The 24378-nt window shown below is 33.7% G+C and overlaps 1 protein-coding gene across 1 annotated transcript in view; it reads right to left on the bottom strand.

The window, feature by feature from the left end:
- Positions 1-7800: 7800 nt before the first annotated feature.
- BMP5 (bone morphogenetic protein 5) overlaps positions 7801-24378 on the bottom strand; it is a 125455-nt gene continuing 108877 nt past the window's right edge. Inside the window, exons 5-7 of the mRNA XM_037843281.1 lie at positions 14688-14764; positions 13276-13386; positions 7801-9587 (exon numbers count right to left, since the gene is read on the bottom strand). Coding sequence (XP_037699209.1) covers positions 9438-9587; positions 13276-13386; positions 14688-14764 — 338 coding nt within the window. The 3' untranslated portion in view covers positions 7801-9437. The remainder of the gene's footprint in view (positions 9588-13275; positions 13387-14687; positions 14765-24378) is intronic.

Below are 24378 nucleotides of genomic sequence, written 5' to 3'. Positions count from 1 at the left end.
TCTAATGGATTGTTGCTATACACTTTCCCATCCATTGCTTTAAATTTTTTTGTTTCTTTTCATCTTAAGAAAGTGTCTCATTAAAATGAGTTAATAAATAGACATTTATTTTCTTCATCAAGGAAAGCTACTATTTTTATGTGAGACAAAGGTGTCAGTTTGCACAGCTTTCTCATGGTAAGCAATTTTTTAATTTTCTTTTAAACACATAGTATTTTAATAAATTTTGGTACAATTAAGTTAAAAACAGATTAAACATGTTTCTTTCCTGATTTGATTATTTGGTGCTTTCTACATCCTGTAAAAAGATGCTTGAAAGAAAAGTAAGAACACGAAGTTCTTCAAAATGCTCATCTCAGTTCAAAAGTAACCTACTTGGCTAAGCTCTTCTAAATGAACTCCCACAGCATCATCTAGGATACAGCACTCCCTAGGAGAGCTGTTACAAACCTCACATAATAAAACAGATGAAATGCAGAGCACACTTAAAAGACTTCTTCAGAGTCTAAAGTCAAAATTTGAGGCACTGGTATTTGAAGCTATTAAAAATGAAGTTAAGTACAACCAGCACAGCCTAAAGAAAATTATCAGAAAAAAAGTATCTATGTATTCTATTTCTGTAATTAGTATTGACACTTGATATATATCTAATGATAAAATGAAATATCGTAACACAATAATAATATTGCCAACCTGCAGAATAGTCACACTACTGCTACGTCATCTAGAACACTTGAGGCTAAAATTCACATTTTCCCATGACTTAAATTGTTTTTACTTGTATATGTAGTTCCATAGAAAACAAGCTCTCTTCACTAATCCCTAATGTAAACAAGGTTTAAGTTATACAAAGGGAAAATAGCTACACTTCTGCCCAAAATAAATCTAAATGTGTAACCAAAGAAACTTTAACAATAGACAAAGAAAATTACAATTGAAAGGCTCAACAGCACTCTGTGAAGGATATTCCAAAATATTTTCCTGAACAAGCATTTTAATGTTCAGTAGTATTTAAAATCATAAATGCCTTCCTTATGTCTGTTCTAAATTTTTATGCTACCATTTATGCTTCTTTTCTCATTATATTTACAGACTTGATAGAGTTATTTTTCTTTTTCATTAAGAACTCTTCATATGCATACAGCATTTATGTCAATGAAATTTTATATAAATGTTCCCAGATATTTGGTTTCATAGATTTTTTTTTTCTCAGTACTCTATTTGCTTTCCCAAGAACTTCTTGGACTATCTTAAATGCACAGCAAGTACTATTATAAAAAAAAATGCTTAGTAAACTAATACCTAAATTTTATTATTGGCAAAACTAGAGAGTTCAAAGTGGAATTTCTCAGTAAATCTTATTGCGTAAATCAGGTAACGTGATTTATAAAGCTCTGTGACAGACAGGAACATCTCCCAGCACTATGCTGATTTACTTCATGTCAATACCTGTTTGCCACAGGTAGACTTGGGGCATGATCAAGCTGTCAGGAAAAGCTGGAAAGCGGTTCTCATTTACCACTAGTTCCTTGCATCTTCAGTGGTGATCTCATTGATTTCATGGCTTTAAATGCCATCGTACGCTGATGACTTACAGATTTATGTCTCTGACAAAGAACTCACTTGTGATCCCAGGACTCATATTTCTAAATGCCTTCTGGGCATCTCACTTGGAAGTTAACATGCTCAAAATCAAGTTCTCAACTCCTTGAAATAATTCTTCCCTATCTTATGCTGATGCTCAGAAATGATTCCTTCTTCCTCCCAGTTACTCAAGCCATGTTAATGGGAGTCATCCTTAACTCACTCTGTCAGATTCCATCAAAAAATCTTATCAGTTTCAAAATAGATCCATATTCCAATTGTTTCTCACCACCTGCACTGTCAGCACAGTGGTCCAAGCCACTATCCTCTCTAGGCCTGGATTATTTCAATATCCCATAAACTGTCCTCCCTGCTTCTGCTTTTGCCATCTACCCAGGGTGCGCCACACAAGGGTCACAATTCCTTTTATAACACAAAGAATGATCTCTTCTGCTCAAAGCCTCCAAATTGCTTTGCATCTCACTTTTAATAAAAATTCAAAGTTTTAAACAGCTTCCAAGACACTACACAATCTGACTCCCTGCTGCCAGTGTGAATCCATCACTTCTTCTGCCATAGACACACTGGCCTCCTAGCTATTTCTCAGAAATGCCAAATACTACTTTGCTTGGAATGTTCTTCCCACAGATATCTACATAAATCACTCCATTTTTCTCTGCGTTCAACACAGTATCACCACTGTTTGAATTAGTCAACAACTCTTTACCTTTAAGGAGACTTAAAGAAGATCAAAATCATCCTGTGGGCTACAGATTATTTTTTTGTTTTAGCCAAATTAGGATACCCTAAAATTGAAAGATACCTTGGAGTCGTTTCTTTTAAAGCAAGGAATTTAGTCCTTGTCACTATTTCAGCTTTGCTAGTATTATCTGTACAGTATGCTGTTTATTTTCCATTAGAATAACAAAGTAAGCCACTTTTTATTGATTTCCAAATCACTTATTGTGCATCAACTATGAGAATATCTTTGTGATAGTATTTTAAGTAATTAAAAAATGAGCAAACATGGTAGCTTTTCTTTATCTTATAATTTAGAAGGAATGTAAGTTCCTAAATAACAATACTAGATGGCATAACATGATGCATGTCATAGAAGTAAGAGTGCTATAGTGGTTTATTAGATGGATTAAACACATGGTTTGGTGTATCCAGTCTTTTTGAAGGAAGTATCAAATGAGAGGGGTCTCCAGGAATCAAAACAATATCAACAGGCAGAATTTCAGGGAAGATATTGCTAGCAAATGGAAAGATTGATTAAGTCCCAGAAGATGTATTGGTGCACTGGGGATGTATAAATGAGTTTAACTTGGTTTGACTTAATGAGCCCAAGGAGGTTAGTGTGAGATGAGGTTCTCTGGATACATGATGTTCAGTAGCCTAGATTTTTCAAATAGCCCCACTTCCCATCATGACAGTCAACTGCTCATCCTAGATATTCTCCAAGCATCTTTGCAGAAGTGCTTGCCTTCTCCTCTAGACTTCATTTAATTTACTAAATAAAACACCTTAGAAGAGTTTACTGACATCAAGATAAATTGTTTAGTTTGATATTGTTGGCTTTCACTTTTAAGTCAAGTGCTTTTCAAATCACCAGTAACCAATCAATAACCTGAAGAAGAGGATGCCATTACATGTCATAAAAAAATCCTTTTGAATTTATTAATTAAACAAATAATTAATGAAAAGTTATGCCAAAATTTGAATAGGCACAGCAGTATTCTCAGATTCAAAAGGGCCCTCTGTACCAACAAGAATGGAAATTACATTTGTCTCATAGTCACAATCTTTCTAAAGGACATACTCAGTTCATTTTTCACATTTAGCACAACCCAGAGACAGTGAAGAGAAAAATTGTTCCAATATACTCACATACACTGGCTACAGATGTGACTTTATGTAATAAACCGATTCTTTAAAGTTCGTTGAAAGGATCAATTTTCATAAATGTTCTATGTTTACTTGAAAATAACATGCATTCTGCATGAAGTTTGTGTCTGTTAATTGGGCACATCTCCTCTATCCTTACTGAACTTTTTCCTTTTCATCTATCAGCAAGTGAGATGTTTGCTAAAATCTCCCAATAAAAGGTACACTTTTAATTTCTCCTTATAGCTTGATCAATTTTTACTTTTTTTGGTTCTAAGACATAGTGTTAGGTACATGTAAATTTAGAAATGAGAATTTTGATTAAAATTTTTATCAATATTTATTGATCCTCCTTGTCTCTAGCAATCACTGTTTCTGTGTTCATGTGTAAACACACATAGTTAATATGATTAAACCAATTTCCTTTGGTGATTATTGTAGTGCTATGTATTTTCCCTTCATTTTACTTTCTAACCTCCTTTATTTTTCAGTTTCAACAGTATGTAGTCAGTTGTTGAAGTTAGCATTTTTAAATCTAATGTGGCAATAATGATCTTTTCAGGCCACTTACATTTAATATGGTATAATTACATATGGATTTGTTTCTATCATATTATTAAGTGCAATATTTCTAACTTTTTATGTTTCTCTCATTTTTTTCTCCCCATTTTTTCTTTTGTTGAAGTGATTTCATTTTACTGCATTGCAATTGTTTTCTCTACTAGTTTGAAATAGGGGTCAGCAAACTATAGCCAATGGGCCAAATCCCACTCACCACCTGTTTATTTAAATAAAGTTTCATTGGAACACAGCTACACTCATTCATTTATGTATTGGCTATGGCTGCTTTCATACTACATCAGCAGAGTTGAATAGTTGCAACAAAAACTGTGTGATCACAAAGCCTAAAATATTTATTATCGGAGTCCTTACAGGAGAAGCCAACCCTGGTTTAGAAGATACATACTATTTTTCCAATCTTTCATTTTTGCACTTGAAACTACCATGTGTCTTGTGGTTAACAAATCTAATTTAATCACCATCATTAAGTAAAATGAAAACCCTTGATTTCCAACCATCTACCTTCTGGTATATATTCTATAACTGTGCATATTTTAACTCTATTTTGCTTCTTTCCAACAATGAATTTTAGTTATTATTACTTATTTTAATCCACTGAGAGTTTTACCATTTTCTTCCTTATATTTTTGTACTTATTTCCTTTTGAGGCCAATTTCATTTCTTCCTGAGGTATACTTTTTATTAGTGACTTGGCTGATAATGGTAAGTTTTCTGTTAGTTTTCAATTTATTTGCCTAAACCTGTTTTTATTTTGCCATCATTTTTGAAAAATTGGTTTGCTGAATTTAGAATTCTGAATGACATTTTTCCTTAATTTAAAGATAGTATTTAAATGTTCACTGACTTCAAGTTCAGAAGCCAGCTTGAGATGTCAGCTGTCAGCCCAAAATTCTTCTTAATTCTCTGGTATACTGATCAGATGGATGTCAGAACTCCCTTTGATCTCCATGCTAATTAAGCTTCTTTGAGATTTTTGTCTCTTTATCTCTCTCAATGCTGTCTTCTGGAAATTTCTTCAGCTCAGTCTTCCAGTTCACTACTTATCTTGTCAGTGACATCTGAGCTGCTCTTCAGCACATCCAATATCCAATAAGTTTTAAAATTTAAATATTATATTTTTCTTTCCTAGAAGTTTTATCTGGTTTATTTAATATGTATTTCTACCAACTCTTGTTTTTGCTTGCCTCTTTTTTCTTTAAACACATAAAAATATACTTTCTTATATCCTGTATCCAATAGTTCCAATAAACAGAAGTTTTACAAGTTTGGTTCTAAACTTTGCTATTTCTATTGACTCTCATAGTACTTTGTGTATTTGTTTTGTGTGTGTGCTTTTGTTTTGTTGTGTTGTGTTTTATTGTGAGCTTAAGTTCCTTGGCATATTTTCAGTGGGAGTTCTTTGAGGCCTGGGTTGAAGGTCCAGTCCCCGGAGAAGATTTGCATTTGCTTCTGTAAAATGATTTTTCAGCTCTGTCAATCATATCAAGGGCCACTTTACAAAGTTCATGCCTTGGTTGTATGCATGAGTGTATATATAAGAGGAGACACTGCACATAGTGTGATTTCTGGACACAAGTTCATGTGAAGGCTGGACCATGACCACGAATTCCCAGAGTGGTATTTTCCTCCTGCAACCCAGAGCCAAGACAAACTTCCTTGTTGTCTTGCCTTTCCTGATTTCCTGCTTTACATGGAGGGCTCTGATATGAATCACTGCCCTGCATGGGTCTAAGGCTTTGCCTCCTGGTTTGACCATTGAAACCAAAACAACAGTCTACTAGGAATCAGGAGATTCTCCTAGGGCGGCCAAGAAGTTCACTATTCATTTATTCTCCTGGACTCATAGTCTGGTTTTATCCCCTTACTTTGGAAATTTCCCATGGTTTCTCACACTCTCATCACACATATGTGTGTGTGTGTCAGAATATTTGGTCTAGATACCTTATTGTCTTGTGGCTCAAATTAGAGAGTTTGTCTCTTATTTAGGCTTTATCTGTAGGTTCCTGAAAAAAAAAAAATTGCAGTCCTGCTTTTTAAGTAAGTTTATACTATTTTTCATCATGTTGTAGTAGCCACAAAGAACTGAAAAAAGAAAAAACACAACATTGTTGACAACCCACTAAATTATCAACTTAGGTCCTTTTTCCTGACTGGTTATGTCTTCACGATGTTTATTTAATGCTTCTCTCTCATATCCTTATGTATAATTTGCTAGATTTGAGACTGTGGTTCATTTACCCATCTTCCCCTCATGTGTATATACACATTGACCTCTGAGGAATGATTTTTGGTTAGCTGCCTCTATACAGTTGAAACTAAGATGCAAAGGTTCAGGTACATGTTAAATTTCCTGAAATTTCTTTTCAATTTTTAAAGTCTATATCTGATAGGATTTCTCAGGTCTTTGAAACTCACATCTTGCAAAAAACCTTTAACAAATTTCACAAAGGACTTAGAAGTATTTTTTTTTTGCAGAACATGTACTCTTTTTAAAATTGCTAACTTGGAAATAGTGTCATTTTCCTACCTAAATAAATAAGGATGCATATTGGCATTGACTCTTACTTTTCATACTTTCCATTTAGTTATGATCTTAAACAAACTTGTTAAAACACAGACGTATACTTAGCAATGTATATGCTTTATCAACAAAAGCATCTTCACTTCTAACTTTAACAGAAGTTAAAGACAAAAAAAGAGAGAGGGAGGGAGGGAGAGAGAGAGAACATAAAAGAACAGGTTCCGAGATGGAAATTGGGTGTTAGATTGAACACTTGACTGAATAGTTGTGAGAGGGATACTTATGTTTTGAAATGAGGATTTCTTCTGCCATGAATGGAACTGCAGCATAAGCTAATTATTCATTATAAATGCCTTGGGAGATGAGATTTGCCAGGCTGTAAAGTAGCCAGAAGACTCTAACTGAGATTTAATGACAGTGATACAGGGCTTATAAAATGACAGTCCTTCAGCTGAGGAAAAAAATGATTCAATGTAGACTATTCCTTTTTTTCTTGGTTTTAAAGAACTTAAGTGTCTATGATTTATGCCTTTCTGTTTTCAAAAAAGATTAAGGCCACTTTAAAAAGCAAAACACATATAAAGCAGGAAAATTTAAAACAAAAAGAAACAAAAATTCGTTTCAATAACTAGCTAAAAGACCTCAGGAAAGTAATTTGGATCCTAGTAAAATAGGCCAAATTATCTGGATTTCTGGTAATAGCTTTAGTATTACCAAAGTAATACCAAGAATTTACTATAGTACTTATTAGAGAATAATGTGACTGAGCATAAATGCAAGTTTAAAACTTCATGATATACATGGTTATAGATATATATGTAATTTTTAAAAATGAAAATACTGATGCCAATTATTTCCCTTCTTCAATGAAAGTGCACAAGCGAAGCATTTTCCCTTCCTAATCATTTTTTGACATTTCTTTAATTTCTTTTTTGTTTGAACAGATTAATGCAATCTTTAATTGAAGGATTGTTGCTTTGTCCAGTTAATAGTGAATTATTTATTAATGACACAAAAAACAATTTTGGCCATTTAAAAAATATAAATAATCAAGTATTCTATAATCATTTTATAACTGATACACATTCATAGTCTCAATTATGATGAACCTACATTTTGTACCCCTCTTAAATAAAGAGCCAAATCAAGAAGCACAGCAGAAACTAGCATCACACGTTTAATACATTTTAAATATAGAAATATATTTAAACAGCACATTTAAGGAATAATATAATAAACTTCCATTTCTTATTCTTACAATGGTATACTATTAATTCAAAAATATATTACTTAATGAACCTCCAACATAAGTATCAAATTTTCTTTAAGATAAATTGTATTTTAAAACAGCATTTCAATAAACCTGAATAACAAACATAGATTTTTAAGCTCCTTCTGCTATAAGTTTTATTCAAACAATCCAAAAGGTTTATTAATAAATGTTACTGTATGAATATTTTTAGATGAACTGTAAATAAGCTTAACCATGGAGCCACCATAAATAGCAAGTTATCAATACTAAAAGTCATTCTTCAAAAAGTTGGTGTGTGTTAAAAGAAGGCCTTAGAAGACATTCCAACAGGGAGAGAAAATAAATTAATTTCAGAGGGGAAAAAACACATGCACACACACACACACACACACACACACACACACACACACACACACACATACATACAGACCTTCCCATTTGGAATTACTTTTGCTCAGAGGAAGGTTTACAAAATCTCCTTACAAAATAAGGATTTCATTGAGCTCATTCTCAAAAACATGAAAAATGGATTTCAGCTGTTCTTTTGAAATGGCAATTCTGTCAAAGCCATTCTGGGATTTTTGGTAATTTCCTCTAATTTATTTTCAGTGCCTTTACCCCAGATAAAATCCCTGTATCACATCAATCAGAAAACTCAGTTATAAGGTAGAACTAAAGAAAATGGCTCTGTTGACATCTTCAGCTCTTGTACATTTTACATGTGCAGTAGGGAGGACTGTCTGTAGGGAGGACAACGGATGTAAATGTTTCTTTATTTTGGACTAAGTTTTTAAATCTGAAAAAAAAAATCTGCAGCAGTAGTGTTCTAGATAATAGGCAGATATGATTTACTTGAGGTAAGAAGGTTGCACTGCAATTTTTTAGTGTTAACTTGGAAAGTTATGGACACAGGCTCAAGCCTGTCTACACAGAATTCCTGAAGCTTTGAGCTCTTTGCAAAATGTACAATCCACAAGCCAAGCAGGTATATGCTCCTACAGTTACACCAATTCTGTTAAGCAGTTATAACAATTATGTGCAATCTTCCAGCTTCTATGTTCCACCTACCATGTACTTATTCAAATCCAGTTCAACATTTCACTTTATCTAATGAAGCAGAAACTATAAAGAAAAAAGTGTTTATTCAAGCATTTTTGTTTAGTCTTATTTTATTTCAGTTTTATTTCTAAATAAATATCCTATCATAGTTTTCATTGGCACAGCATAACCAAACGTATTCAATTTCCTTCAATAATATTAAACAGTCAAAGGCGTTCTGTCTAATTTCAGAAAATTATATAAAACTCATATTAGAAAAAAATGTTGAAATGGAATTGGACTTAGCATATCCAATTGAAAGTTAGACTGAGCAATCTATTGCATAAAATAGTGACCTATAAAATAGATTTTATTGATAATACACCCACAAAGGAGACTTATATATCTCTAAATAAATAAAAATGGTTATATACATGATATCGTACATATGAAAAGAGATTAAATGAGCCAGACTAATTTTAGGAAATTCCCCTTTTTTTCTGAAAATATGCCTTTTTATTACAGTCATAAACCTTAATACAGATCTTTTGATATTATCATTATCATTTAATATTAGTGGCAGCCACATGAGCGCACTACCATATTTCTATATTTTTTCAAAATGACATTAGAGCTGTCATCGAAATACAGCACAGAGATGGCATTTAATTTGGTTGGAGCACAGCAAGGCTTTGGTACATGGTCAGGAAACATCAGGTGAACCTGGAGGAACAAATGTTTTAGTTTTTTAAGAAATAAGGTAAACATTTTGTTTGCAGCTTTAAAGTAATATACTTGTTTTGTTACTCACAATCAGACTCACCTTTAGGTTAATCACCCTTTTCCTATTTCTCTTCAATTGAGGGGGGTGTGGTGGGGCAGTTGGCAGTAAAGGATGCATTCTTAAGCTTTAATGCCTAGAATCAACCCACCAGTTCTAATTATATGCTGGGACCTTGAAAAATATTCCGCCAAGTAAGGAAAACTGTCTCTAGGGAATATTCAGTGGAAAATTTCCTGGGGGAAAGAACACGGCAACTAGCACTAAGTTGCTTTTGGTTAAAATGACTATTTCTATGTACTTCCTGAGAAATAAGGAAATCACAATACAAGTGAAAATTGGTGAAACATTTAGTAGGACTGTGGAAAGATTTTGGATATAGAAATTATGCTTAACCAGGATAATTAAACAGTAAGTCATAAAAGTTAGGCTAACTTTAACTTTTCCGTGGTAAAGGGAGCATAAAAATCATAGTGAAAAAACTCCAGATATAATACCAAATGTGATTTAAACCAATGATTTTCACTCTTCTCCACAGACTTTTTTTTACCAGATTGGCTGGAGTTTAATATTCTTTTACTTTCTTTCCCCTGTGCCCACTCCCTAGACAAATGCCAAAAAGCATGCTAAGCAAAAAACAGGAGAAAGGGGCCCAGGTATTTTACAAATTATATATCCATCTCCTCAAAAGCCTATAAAGGTGGCTATACATGAAAATTAAAATGCTTATGTGAAAAAAGAAAATCAGTATACTGATTTTGATCAGACTGGCAGTCTGCCTGTGATTTACAATCACTGAACAAGGAGCCAGAACATGTTTCCCCCTCCCCACCTACTCTGGCCCTTCCCCCAAAGGAGCTTATGGGAAGTCCCATTGATGAGACTTAAGGGATCTACAAAAGGCCAATACAGCCTCTTAGAGTTTTGGCTGCACAAAATCCTGGCTGAAGTAATATAGAAGCCCTGCATGTGGACAGAAACAGCAGGAAAAATGAGGTGATCTGACATGAACTTGAAATTTCCTAAGACCTCACAAAACTAAAACTTGGATAGCTTCTACAAATTTCAGATGCAGCTTATGTCCCTCATCAGCTTTATCTTCCATAACCCTCACATACATGATTGATAATCCCCCTATTTCAATGGCTTTGGCAGCCTCACGGAGCAGTCGCTCATAAAAAATGGATTGTTCTTGAATGGTTTTTTCAAACATATTCGTCACAAGCATGCTTTCCTTTAACAACAAACATGCCTGTCTTCTCATTTCATGTCCTTCATAGAACAAACGTACAGGGTGCACAATGCCAGGAAAAAAAAATCAAACTTCCCATGTATGCTTAAGTTTTGCAATGACTTATGTCCTACAGCCCAGGGCAGTGATGCAGAGCAGGTTCGTGTCCCAAGTCCATGTCAGACTTTTTTTAATGTTTGTTTTTCAACACTGTCTTTGAGACTACAGACTTAAGAGCTGACAATATGTAATAATATATTTATAAGGGAAAACAAAGAAAAATGAGAGAAAGTGGGAGTGTTTGATGAAGGTTTGTGTATGTTTCAATAATTAAGCATTGCTTAGCCTGAGGGAACATTTAATACATTCAATACACATCTAAGGAAGCAAACGTCTGCTTTCTGAGTCATTGGAATGACAATAAAAACAGGCAAAGAACTTTATGAGAAATTAAGTGCAACTTCTCTATTAGCAAATGGTAGCTTTTCTTCTGTGGTCATATAGAAAAAATGTGATCACAGCTGTCCTTTCAAGGAATGACACAGCGGCTTTCCTCTCTGTCTGACAGCCTTTCCTGTCAACATGAATTCTCCATAGACAAGGAGAGAAGGCTAAACTTACAGATATATATATTTTTTCTCAGTGAAAACCTTGAATACAACATACCCATCCTGGTAGAGCATGCCTGCTTCACTTCCCCCAAGAAACGTTATTCCTCATCAAGAAGTGCTCATATTTATAAGTAGCAAAGGTGAAGGCATATCAGACATTAAAAATGTAAATTGCATATGGCACTGAAATAAACAATCTTCTTGGTCAACAATCAATAAAAAGAAGAACAATTATAAGTGACTATCTTTCAAAATACATATTTGCTTGACCCTTCTGTTTACCTTTACTATGAGCTGTCTCCAAAGCTTTTGATAGTTCCCATGCTTTAATTTGCCATAGATGTGCCTTTTTTGATGTCTGGCTGTTCTGCAGCACTAATCCTTCCCTTACGAAGTCAGTGAAAATATCAGTAAAACATCATGTCATTCAAGGATTTGATCTGTCAGTTCATATACACCACTCCTTATTCAGAAGCTACTGGACACTCCTTCATCAGCTTTAAGTTTTAGATTAATTGTGAAAAAACTCAGCCTTTTAAAGACTCAAATATTCACAACTTCTAATAGCAATTCTATTTTTTTATCCTAAACAAGCCTCACCCACAAAGGTAGCTCTTTTTCCTAATTCTCCCTGTTCTTCTACTGCCACTTTCCAACAACTCTACCCCATCACTGTCTTGATTTTAAAATAATATGTTCCTTCCCTTTCTTCCTAACACAAATTAACATTTTCATATTAATTCAAAGACTAATTTGGAATTATATCATATAGTCAACTAAGCCTTCTAGAATCCTCCTACTTAGTCTTCTGGAGGTTGTACTTCTGCCACATCAAGAAATAATACACCATAGGTATATTATACTCTCAAGAGGTATCACAAGCTCTTTAGATATAACACAAACATATAGAGAATGTGAGGTCAAGACATCAGTGCAGAAGGACCACTTCATGTGATTACTTCAACTTTCCTAGCTAAGTCCTTCCCCCATTCTGGAATCAGGATTATTTTTTAAATCAGCTAGAAATTCCTGACTATACCCATAATCATTACTTTGACTCTAAGAGGTAACAAAGGAGTTTGAGAAGAGAAGAGAATCCAATGATGCTCTTCTTTAAAACTATTTAATATTCTGCTTGCATTATAAACCATTTTCAATCCTACATTATTTTATTAATTAGAGATAAATATTATTTCGTTTACTAGAGATTTGAGCACTGCCAAATTTCTGTGAATGTGGCATGAAAAATATGAAATTTATTTTACACCCTAAAGATTACAAAAAAAAAAAATAAAAGAATCAAGAAATAGAAATGAGTTTTCTAAGTATTCTATTTATATTCTACACTGAGGAACTTTCATAGCACCAAATATTATGGAACATTATTAAGTAATTAGAGCAAAAGACTTCAGGTGAAATTCAGTACAGCTGTTAGTCAATGTTTTTGCAATAAGTATTAATGAATTGCTAGGGTAGTAGTCCCTGGGAACCTGGGTGATTAATTCCTATTGCAAAGTGAAGACATCAGTGCAGAAGGACCACTTCATGTGATTACTCCAATTTTTCTAGCTAAATCCTTCACCCATTCTGGAATCAGGATTATTTTTTAAATCTGCTAGGAATTCCTGACTATACCCATAATCATTACTTTGACTCTAAGAGGTAAAAAAGGAGTTTGAGAAGAGAAGAGAATCCAATGACAATAGTCACTGGATGCTCTCCTTTAAAACTACTTAATATTCTGCTTGCCTTATAAACCATTTTCAATCCTGCAAAAACAAAGCATACCAGAGTCTGAACTATGGCATGGTTGGTAGCATTCATGTGGGCATTGAGTGGGAAAGAACATTCTCCATCACAGTAAAATGCAGCATATCCTTCTGGTGCTATAATCCAGTCCTAAAATGCACACAAAACAAATAACACATTATCATTAAGATTAAATAAATAAAAATAATTTTTGAAGAACACTCAAATGTATTTAATCTCAATAGTTTTCCCTTCTTGGTGCAACACTTATCCTAATGGGATAGCCCCACCTCCCACTTATACCCAGTTTTATTTTTAAGTTAAAATTTACAGCTAAAGTATAAGTATTTTCATAAGAAATTGTCCTCCTTATTTTCTCCCAGGATGTTACCAGGTAAGATACTCATAGCATGTATTAACCCATGTATTCATGAATGAAACTACAATCATGAAATAGCATTCTAAATATTGTTTAAAAAGGAAGTGATGATCTCTGAGAAGTTCAAGTGGACCAGAAAGGAAAAGAAGAATAAACTTAACTGAGATAATTCTCATTATTTCTAATAACTTAAAGTTTTAATATTTGTTCTATGTGCCGTTTTTCTTTCCATTCTTGCATTAATTTTACCATCTCTTTAGACGAAATGAATTGGAACAAATTTCTGGAAACTGTACATGGAAAATTTTAGGAGTTAAACAATTGGCAGGTAGAAAGATTGCCCTGTTTTTTGCACCCCGCCCCACCAGAGAAATAAAACTTGGTACAAATGTAGTATCATAGAACTATCAATTTTGAGGGTTTTTAAAATGTGTATTACTTAATAGTATGTCTCAATAACATACCTCGTTTGCTGAGAATCCATTGCAATGGGATATCTGAAGTAATCTAAAAACTTCAATTTAAACTGTCTCTACATAGAACCATTAAAAACTATTTTAACTATTTGAGTTAATTCCTCTCCCAACCCTGTTTGTGAAGCATAGTTAAATGACAACAACAGGATTTTGAAGTGCAAGAATTCTTTTTTCTGTAGATCTACCCCAGGATGGCAATACTATGGTTGAGAGTTCTAATTCCTAGACCCAGATGGTTTGGGACCATAAAGGGATAAATTGAGTTGTCTAATTAATCTGAGAAAATCTTTTATTTGTATTAAAATTATTGTTTTTGAGGTATTTAAACAACAGCACTTTTTAATTCACTTCCTAAATACCATGAGATTATATTTCTCCTTCTGCATAAGTTAGTTTGGACTATAAAACCTACCAACTATGTCAATGGTGAAAGAATAATGGAGAAAGAAAATTGCTATGGATAATCCATATTCTGAATATCTAGTAAAAAAAAATCGTTGATTCTTGTATTGAAAAGATTATGGAGAAGGATTACAAGTTACTAGGATTTATGATAAAACCAAAAAGAAGCATCTGAGTTGACTTAATATTCTTACCTGCCATCCCAGGTCCCGGAAACTCACATAGAGTTCATGCTTCTTACAGGCTTGTTTTTGTTCACTTGTATTATATTCTGAAGAAAAAAAATCACATTTTAAAAAAATTATGGCTTGTCAGGTATACTAATATTTCTTTTCTGGGACCACTGATAAAATAAAAAAGACACCGTATTTGAACCTGTGAAACATGAGTTTGAATCTTAAAGCTAGAGCCATCTACTAACTGTGTGAACTTCAGGCAAATCACTTGTCCTGATTTTCTTCTTCTGTTAAAATGTAGATAATATCATCCTCAAATGAGGATCTGGTTAAACAACCTACATGGCAGTGCATGGCATGGTGCCTGTCATATGCTACCTGCTTAGTGTTCATTCATTAATTCCTCCATACTACAGGGCCACCTAATATACTCAGACATATTAAATATTCATACAATATTTTGAACATCTTCCATGAGGCAGACACTGGGAAAGTATCAACTGGGATCTTACTAGTTGATTTTATGTTAATAAGCATCTTAAACTCAGGAAATCCAAAATTGAACTTATGATCATCCCCCACAAACCTGTTCCACCTGTAGTAGACTTCTCCATTCTTGGCTGATGGCAGCAATCAGGCAAAAAAAAAAAAAAAAAAAAACATACAAATAAACAAACGAACAAATAAACAAACCTGGAGTGAAAACATACTCCCTTTTTTCTCCCACATCCACATGCAATCTGTTGGGAAATTCTACATATTCTACCTTCAAACAGGTCTAAAATCCATCCACTCTGAACACCTCCACCGCTCTCATCCTGTCCAAACCACCGTCATCCCTTGCCTCTCTGCTGTTCTCCCTCATTTTGCCCTTGCTCTACTACAACACAGCAGGTAGGTGGACCTTTTGAAAGCAAATTGAATCAGGTCACTCCCCTGAAAAAGCCCTACAATTGTTCCCCATATCCCTAAGAGTGGAACATCCTCCCAGTGTCTTGCAAGACTCTACAAGATTTGGCTATTACTTCTCTGACTCCTCTCCCTCCCCTCTTCCTCTCCCTTCTCTCTGCTACAGCCATGACACTCCCTTGCTGACATGTACCCAGGCCAGGCCAGCCCCCACCTCAGGCCTTCACTCTCGCTACTTTTGCTACCTGAAATACTCTTCCTCTGAATATCTACATGGCCATTAGATCTTTAAGTCTTTGATTTAAATATCATCTTGGTGAGGACTAGTTAAAATTGCAATTCCCATCCCCAATATCCCTGATCTTTCTCACCTTCCTCTGATTTTTTTTCTATTTTACTTATCACTTTTTAATATGCTATGTCATTTTCTCATTTATTATGTGCATTGCTTATTGTCTGCTTCCTTCCACTAGGATGTAAGTTCTATAGGGGAAGAATAATTATCTTTGGTTCACTGATACATCCCAAGTGTCTGGAACAGAGCCTGGCACACAGTAGCATTGAATAAATATTAAAGGAATTAATGAAAGAATTCCTCATATTGTTCCACAAATGATTTGAGCAGAGGAAGTACATTCTTTTCATTATATATTTTGGAATGTAATCTGAAAAAGCCTATAACTTTTTATAATTGTTTAACAGAATTAAGGGTAAATGCAGAGAGTCTCAATCTTCCATCTAGAATAAAGTGCTAAATAAACACAGAACTTTACAGAAAATCTTTCTATGTTGTTTTTGAAGCTTGTTCACATTTTATATGTATAACATTTAAAAAGTGAATCTACTTTGGTTATTTCCAATATGAAAAAAAAGAAAAAGAAAAAGAAAGATGGAAAATTTAGGGTAGGGGAGTGAGCAATATGACTTATTTTAAAAGAAAACAGCTAATTATTCGTTCTAGGAAAAAAATACTATATTCACCCTGACAGTTATCAATGGCAAAACAGCTAAAACAGGTTACTATGCAGAAGCTGTTTATGTTACGTTGTCATCTTCCAGCTTAATTATCTTCAACCTCTAGTGAAAATACAGGCAATCAAAGATTAAGAGACCTATTTAGTGCCCTGTCATTTATCTTTCATGGTTACATCAATGAGTTATTTATTTTACATCAGTCTGGAAGGTAATTTTTAATTAAAGCAGATTAAATTGGTAGTTATGACCAAAAAATGAAGGAGAGAGAATTCATTCAATTCTCACTTTCTTTCTTTTTTGGGGAAAATTCCTCCCTTAATCTGAATAGCACAGAGGAAAAGAGTTTGTTCAGGCAATAAAAATTTAACATTAAGTGCAGCAACATGAATAATTTCCCTATATCATTGACAGGGAAAAAGAATAATTGGTTCTGGTATCAGTTTGCATACATTTATCAGATTGCATACATTTATTGATATTCAGAATAGAAAAAAAATAACAGCTCTGAATTAGACCAGTTAGCAAACTTTTTTTGTAAAGAACCAAAGAGTCAATAGTTTAAGCTATACAGTTTCCATCTCAGCTGATCAACATTGCTTCTGTAGCATGAAAGCAGCCATAGATCATATGTAAATAAATGAGCATGGTTACATTCCAATAAAACTTGAATTTCATATGATTTCCAAGGGTCACAACTATTATTCTTTTAATTCATTTTTCAAACATTAAAAAATATATAAAAACCATTCTTAAGTAATGGGTGATACATAGACAGGCAAAGGGTTAGATATGGCTCATGGACCTTACTTTGCCCAACCCTGCACTAGACAATAAAGGGAATATTTATTCCTTCATCTTTGTCTCAATTAAAAACACTGAATATGACTAAAGACATTGTATTCAATACATATACAAGTATATCTGTAAAGCCATAAACATATGGTTATTTAAATTCCATAGTCATAAAAAATGATAAAATTTAAAAGTAAAAACATATCTGTTCCATCTATGCAGCCTTTCATGGAGGCTAAGTGATATATATAATGTAACATCACATAAAGGTAACAGGCAATGAAATTTATAACAGAGTTTGGTTCCAAGAGTCTGATTTCATAGAGCATTAGGACCATATGCTTATTCTGTCAGGAATAAAAATTAATGGATACTGAGTGAGGCAAATTTTGTACCCAAACCAACAAGGTCTGTAGTTAGGTTTACTAAAAATAGTTGGCAGAACAAACTGTCGAATGAAGGGCAAGGAAATAAGATTTGTATCTTTTAAAAATATAGATTGGCAGCTCTTAGGAGATTAAAATGAAATGGACATTATGCTACTGTTGGCAAATGTGCCTGCTAATGAAAAGTCACACCAGGACTGACTAAAATGTTCTGGTGCTACAGCCAACACTAGAAAACATGCTGACATTCCTTACCTATGCATGTGTAATAAATACAGAATTTCTTTGTTTCGTCTCTTTATGATAATAATATTGGGAAACCAGAGCCAAAATATTGAAAATATTGTTAAATACTTTATATTTCCTTATGATCAATTTCTGGAAACAATGCAGTTTAATCTTTTTCTTATTCAGTTTGATTTTTTTTTAAAAGGTCATTCTGTCTTAGGAAAAAAAATCATGACAAAATAAAATACATAGAGGTTCAAATTGGTTAAAAATAAAAGTCCCTGTGGTCTACACAGCACTTTGATCATCTGCACACTAGTCCCTGAACAAACAAATAAACAAATAAACAAAGGTTAACCTAGTTATAAAGGGGAAAAAAGAAAGCCAATTCCAAAAAACTCCATACATCACTACTGGTTTCTTTTTCTTCAAAATATAGTATTAGTTTCTTTAGAGGATGAAATATAGATAAGTCTATAAAAGAAAAATCCAAAATAGAATTTACTATTTGAGCAAGATAAGAGTTTAAACAAATACAATAAGCAAAAGAGGAGATATCACATTCTCACCCTTAGATCCCAAAAGGAAAATGAAGAGGAAGTCCACTCCTACACATCAGGACAGAAGACCATATTTTAATTAATTTATAAAATTCAAAATAATGAATGAAAGTACAAAAGGTAAAGAAGTAAAGGTGGTGTTAAAGTATGCTAGTCAATAATGTAAAGTTTGGTATGGCCTCCAGGTTGAGAAATTCATGATAACCTCGAAACAAATAAAAATAGCCCCCTCCAACAATGGGGAATTTCAAAATGCTTGCTACTCTAGCTTAATCACCATCTTCCTTACTCAGTGAATTACTTGCTTATATTTATGCACAATCCCATGGGATTACTATGTATATAGGGATATCTGTGTCTGTCTATGTAAATATAGTTGACACAGCATAAAATAGTAAGTGTGATTGCTTAACTCTGCTTAGCAAAGCAACCATCTGACATAAGGCAACTAACACCCTCACCTTAGAGCTCTCTGACATAAAAATCTATTGTCAAACCTCAGTTTCCAGATGTCTGATGGATGTCTCTAAAAGCAAGTTTCCCTGATGCCTCTTACTCAATATGTCTACTTCCAACTTCACTCTCCTCTGATGCTCACTATTTTAGTTAACAGGATCACTAGTAACCTAGTGTCCGAAGCCAGAACATTTGGTAAGCCCCTTGATTTTCTTTTATCTCCCTCAGATCTTACCTTAAACAAAAGTTCTAAAATTTACCCATTTCCATCTTCATTTTAGTTAACTCATTGGCAGCTCTTTGCATTCCAAGTTACTCCATGCTTCCTCAACATCCTCTTCTGGTAACTTGGAATCCTGATATCATACTTCAGCCCTGCTCTCCTCCTATATCTCTGACAACACATCTTTTTGTCTTTTTTACAGAATTGTTTTTTCTTCTTTGCCTGCACCTAAAGTGTTCATGTCCCCTAGGAGGTCCCATCCTTGTTTTTCTTTCACTGTGCTTTCTGTGGCACTGTCAGTCCCATGCTTCAACCAACAATTTGGACTCATATCTCTATCCTTTTTCTGGGCCTTCCATTATTCTCGACACTCCTTTCTCCATGGACTCTGTCTCAATGGCCCACTCCCACTCTCTGCCAACGCCATCTCACGTTTTGGTTTCCACTTCCCCTCTCTCCAATCAGTAACCTTCATTACTTGGAGTGATGTACTAGACTCCTAAACATTATTTGGGCTTTCAGTTTCCTCCCTCTGAACCCCATCCTTTGCTCTGCTGCCAAATTTAACTTTTTAAAATGGTATGTCTGATCATGGCACTCCTTTTTCAAGTTGCCTGCCTGAAGGCATCATATCTCCTTACTATCACATACCCCATTCTTTATGATTTGGTCTTTGCAGACTTTCATAGCTGATTTCACACTCCTCTCACACAGAACACTTCATATCCCATTTGACACTGGTACATGACTTATTACTGTGCACATCTGTCTGGAATGGCTTCACCCACCCACCAAAAAAAAAAGTTTATCTTTTAAGCCCCTCATGAAATGTTCTGGGCCATAATTAGCACTGCTAGGTGCTCTGCCCTCACTATTCTCACATCACTGTACACCTGCTCTAATATAATTCACTTCACAATAATACTAATGTGCATGTCTTTCCCCTTTAAGAGGCAAGATTCTTGCAATATTGATCTTCTATCATCATAGAGTGTACCTGTCACATAAAACATATTTATTTAATCTTGAATAAATCTTAAATAAATATTACTTGACAAGAAATTTTGCCCCGTGGATTGTCTCTAGACAGAGAATTAGCACCAATGGCAATCAATGTATTAATTTCTATTAGCAATTTTTTAAAATTATGTAATTAATTGTTCAAATAGATAAGTGAAATTGAGTTAAGACTCTAAAACATCTGTTGCTGCTGAAGTCTCAAAGACCAAGAAGTCCCAACAAGTGACCAGAATTACAGGTATTCATTAGAGAGACAGAGGGAGAGAAAAAGTTCTGATTTTCTCTGGTATAACCCCTAGGCCTCAGAGGACACAGTCAGAATTCTTTATGCACTAGTTTTGGAAACCAAACCAAATATGCAGTCATTTATAAAATACCAAATAAGAAATCATTTATAAAATGATAAAAATATGGACTGATGTTAATAACTAACACATGAGTACTTACCATGTACCACTCTTCTAAATTCTTTACATACATTAATTCATGTAATCTTCACAAATCATGAAGCCCTCCTTATGAAGCAGGTACTAGTAACATTCCCACTTTACAGATGAGGAAAAAAGAGGCAGAGGGAGTTGACAAATCTTGTCCAAGATTATACAACTAGTAAGTGGTGGAGTCAGGATTAAATGATAGAATGATAGATAGATATTAGAAAATCTACAGTAGATACATAGAAATAGAGAGACAGAATATGCACCAAAATAATTGTTGTTTTAGGAGTATTTTCCAGAACTTTCATGCCCCAGGGCACAGATATCAACTTTTAGTGTTCATTTATGTAGAAATCATATGGATTAGAAATATATTCACACATGCACTGGCATTTTCATGGCAGCATTGATTTTGAGAGCCCCAATTTAAACCAAAATGTCCTTGAGGAGTAATAGGATCAAATAAACTCTGGAACAAGTACTATTGAATACGTTGCAGTACTTAAAAAGAATGAGGTTACACTATTTGAAGAAATGGCTAAGCCATACGGTTAAAAATACCTAAAATATCATTCATGTAATTAAAAACACATGAACATGTATTCTTCAAAAGAGACATAAATATGGAGGAAAAGGTTTGGAAGTACATGCTGATATCACAGTAACCTACTGGGGAAAGACGAGGTGGTCGAAGAAATTTAGCTTTATTTATGATTTGGTTATTTTTAAATAATGAAAAATTTACATTTATTGTAAAATATAAAACATTTTAAATAAATAATTCCAACTAACTGAACTTCTCTTGTTTTTATTAGTATCTGTTATTCCAGGAGGCACAAATTTGCATTGTATCCATTAGGCAGGAGATAGTGCCTATTAGAGTTTAGAAGAAGTACACAATGTTTCAATTTTAATATCTATTTTAAGGGCTTGCCCTAAGAAATCATGGTTTTAGACAAGGCCACCACATGACTAGATCCACTTTCAAAGAATCCTAGTATTGAGCATGCAATGAGCAATCTTTTCGAGCAGTTCTGTAATGAACGAGGACTTATCATTTGCCTTGTTAATTCTCCAACATTCTTAATACTTTGTATCTTAAAGAGGGCTAGCTTAAAATGTAGATATTGCTTTCATTTACTTTTTCCCCTAATTCAAATAAATATCCATTGCACTGCCTCAGTGTGAAACAATTAGGCAATATATTCCCCAATGTGTCTGCTCATCCTTTCTGCCAAAAATCTGAAGGAGGATGAGGGTGACAGTTACTGCAGAAAACCTGGGAGTAGTGGCTAGAAGCATATAAAAAGAAGTTAGTTTTTTTCTATACAAACAATACATTCATTCACTCAACAAATATTTATTTGGCTTCTACTTTCTGCTAGGCACTGTTCCAGGCTCACCTATTATATGGAAGGGAAAAGGGGCATTGAGACACCAGAAGGCAGGAATCTTTGAAATGGGAAATAAATGGGGTAAAGGCAGTATGCATGGCCTGAGTTTTAATCCTTCATATAATAATTGAGACTTAGAACATTTGATGATATATTTTGCAAAAAAAAATAATAATAATAATTAGGCAAACATCTCATAAAACTCTCCCCCTCCTTGCCCTCTCTCTTTTCTTTCTTAGCCATGGAGCTTTTGCACAGTATTTTATTGTAAAATGCTAGTAATATTACCTCATTTATTGTTTATATCTGGATATTTGAAAATTTCACTGGAATTTCAAATCTCCCATGTATCAAATTTTCTGTTTATGTTAGCATTCTCTTTCCTTATACCTCTGTAATTTGGATTAACTCCTATGAGACTTTTTCCTGTCTGCTTGATTACTACCTATTGAAAGGTTAAGTCTCATAGTCACAAACCAGTTACTTTCTTTTTATTATCAAAATATGAACACACTCCCAAACCATGAGCCCCATATTTCATATACATGATTGCCAAGGACAATTTTTTAGAAAGAAAATATTGGTCTATATCAGAATAATTTTGTACTCCAACTGGTGTTAGGGAACTGATGAAAAGGTACATGATTTTCTACACCATCTGTTTTATTCATCTCTAGTTATAGTCGTACATTTACCTATGGTCTGGAAGGGAAGATAAATAGAGTTCACCAATAGGGAAAGGACTTTGAAGATTTCATTTGTTGGAACACCTCTGCCAGAGACATTATAAGCTCTAATAATAAGTATGGTACTTATACCTTCTCTTTGTAATTTCCTCAAAAATTATTTACTCTTCAAGGTTTAGCAAACCTTTTTCTTAATGTAGTCTGCTACATTAAATTAAAAAACATTTCAACCAATTTTAGAACCATTCTACATGAAAAGAAAAACATACGACTTTGACAGGCTCATATTTATAAGGAAGAAAAGGTCTTAGAAAGTTATTTTTCTCCATCTTTCATATTAGGCAATTACAACTTTTGCCAAACAAAATATCTTGTAAAGACTGTTACAAAATATATTTGTAATAAGAAACATAACATGTTTCACTTTCAAGTGAAAAAGATGGTTACACTTATTTGTGGGAAAATTGTATTAAATCATCATTGTATATGCAGCATGTTATTCAGTATAATGCAATTCCATGTGGAAATCCTCCTCCCTGCTTCTCTTGCTAGATACACTAAAAGAGCGTCTTCTAGCATGATTCTCCTGGTGCCTATGTTTTGGGAAGGCTCAAGTGAGTTCTACTTAATATTTTTGTCGAGAGTCTCTGGTACAAAAAACAAAACAAACAAACAAAAAAAAAGCAACCTTTATATATATTGTGTTTTATTTATTATCATCTATTTCTTATCTAAACACTCATACATATTTGAGTAATAAGTAAATGCAATATGATTTGTCACTTTCAAGTAACCTGGGGAAAATGAATAATTTAGGAATAACTGCAAACACCATTTGATTGCCTTTTACCAGAAGAATGAAAGATACTCATATGCTGAAATACCATAACCAGGGATCATGTCTTTTTTGTCCACCACCTTCTCCGGATTACTAGGCATATGAAGATCACTAACATAGAAGAATACATATTTTACAAATTAACAAGCATGTTGTACTAAAATGGGATGCTCTATGGTAACTTTCCCAACATAGATTCATTTTTATAAATAAAAATGCTTTCTTGGAATAAAATAGCCATCATTTTCATTTAAGGATAGCTTATTACAACCTATTTGAAGCCTGAACTAAACAAGATACTTATTGGTATAAATAATATGATTAAGTCACTTCAGATCTGGCAGTTTAATGCCTTCTGATTAATTGCATGTTAATCTCCTTTCCTGTCAATTAACAGATTAAATTGCATGCATATTGAGATCAATTGTACATGTGTAATATTCTGTTGAAAGATTTTACATGTGTGCATGTGTACACATATCTAAAGAAGATTATCCAGTTAATAGCTTCCAAATAACTAATGAAAACATAAATAATACCTTAATTCTCATACATCTATCCTGTTCCTATTTTCAGCAAGGATTTAAACTTCATGATTCACATATATTGTTTTAAATACAGAAGAAAATATTTTATGTTGAATTGACCTGGTTACCTATCCATATTTGAGGGGCTTAGGGGAAATGAGCCCAGCAACTCATGCAGTTCAGTTTTGGCTAGCCTTTGTTGAATGATTTCATAATTTCATTACCGCCAGCTTGATTTTAATTTGAATGGAATCTTTCAACATATGAAAGCAAGTCAT

The sequence above is a fragment of the Choloepus didactylus genome, chromosome 7 (genome assembly GCF_015220235.1).
Source record: "Choloepus didactylus isolate mChoDid1 chromosome 7, mChoDid1.pri, whole genome shotgun sequence".
NCBI lineage: Eukaryota > Metazoa > Chordata > Mammalia > Pilosa > Megalonychidae > Choloepus > Choloepus didactylus.
The sequence above is the reverse complement of the archived record's forward strand: the minus strand, read 5'-3'. Positions and strand labels throughout refer to the sequence as shown.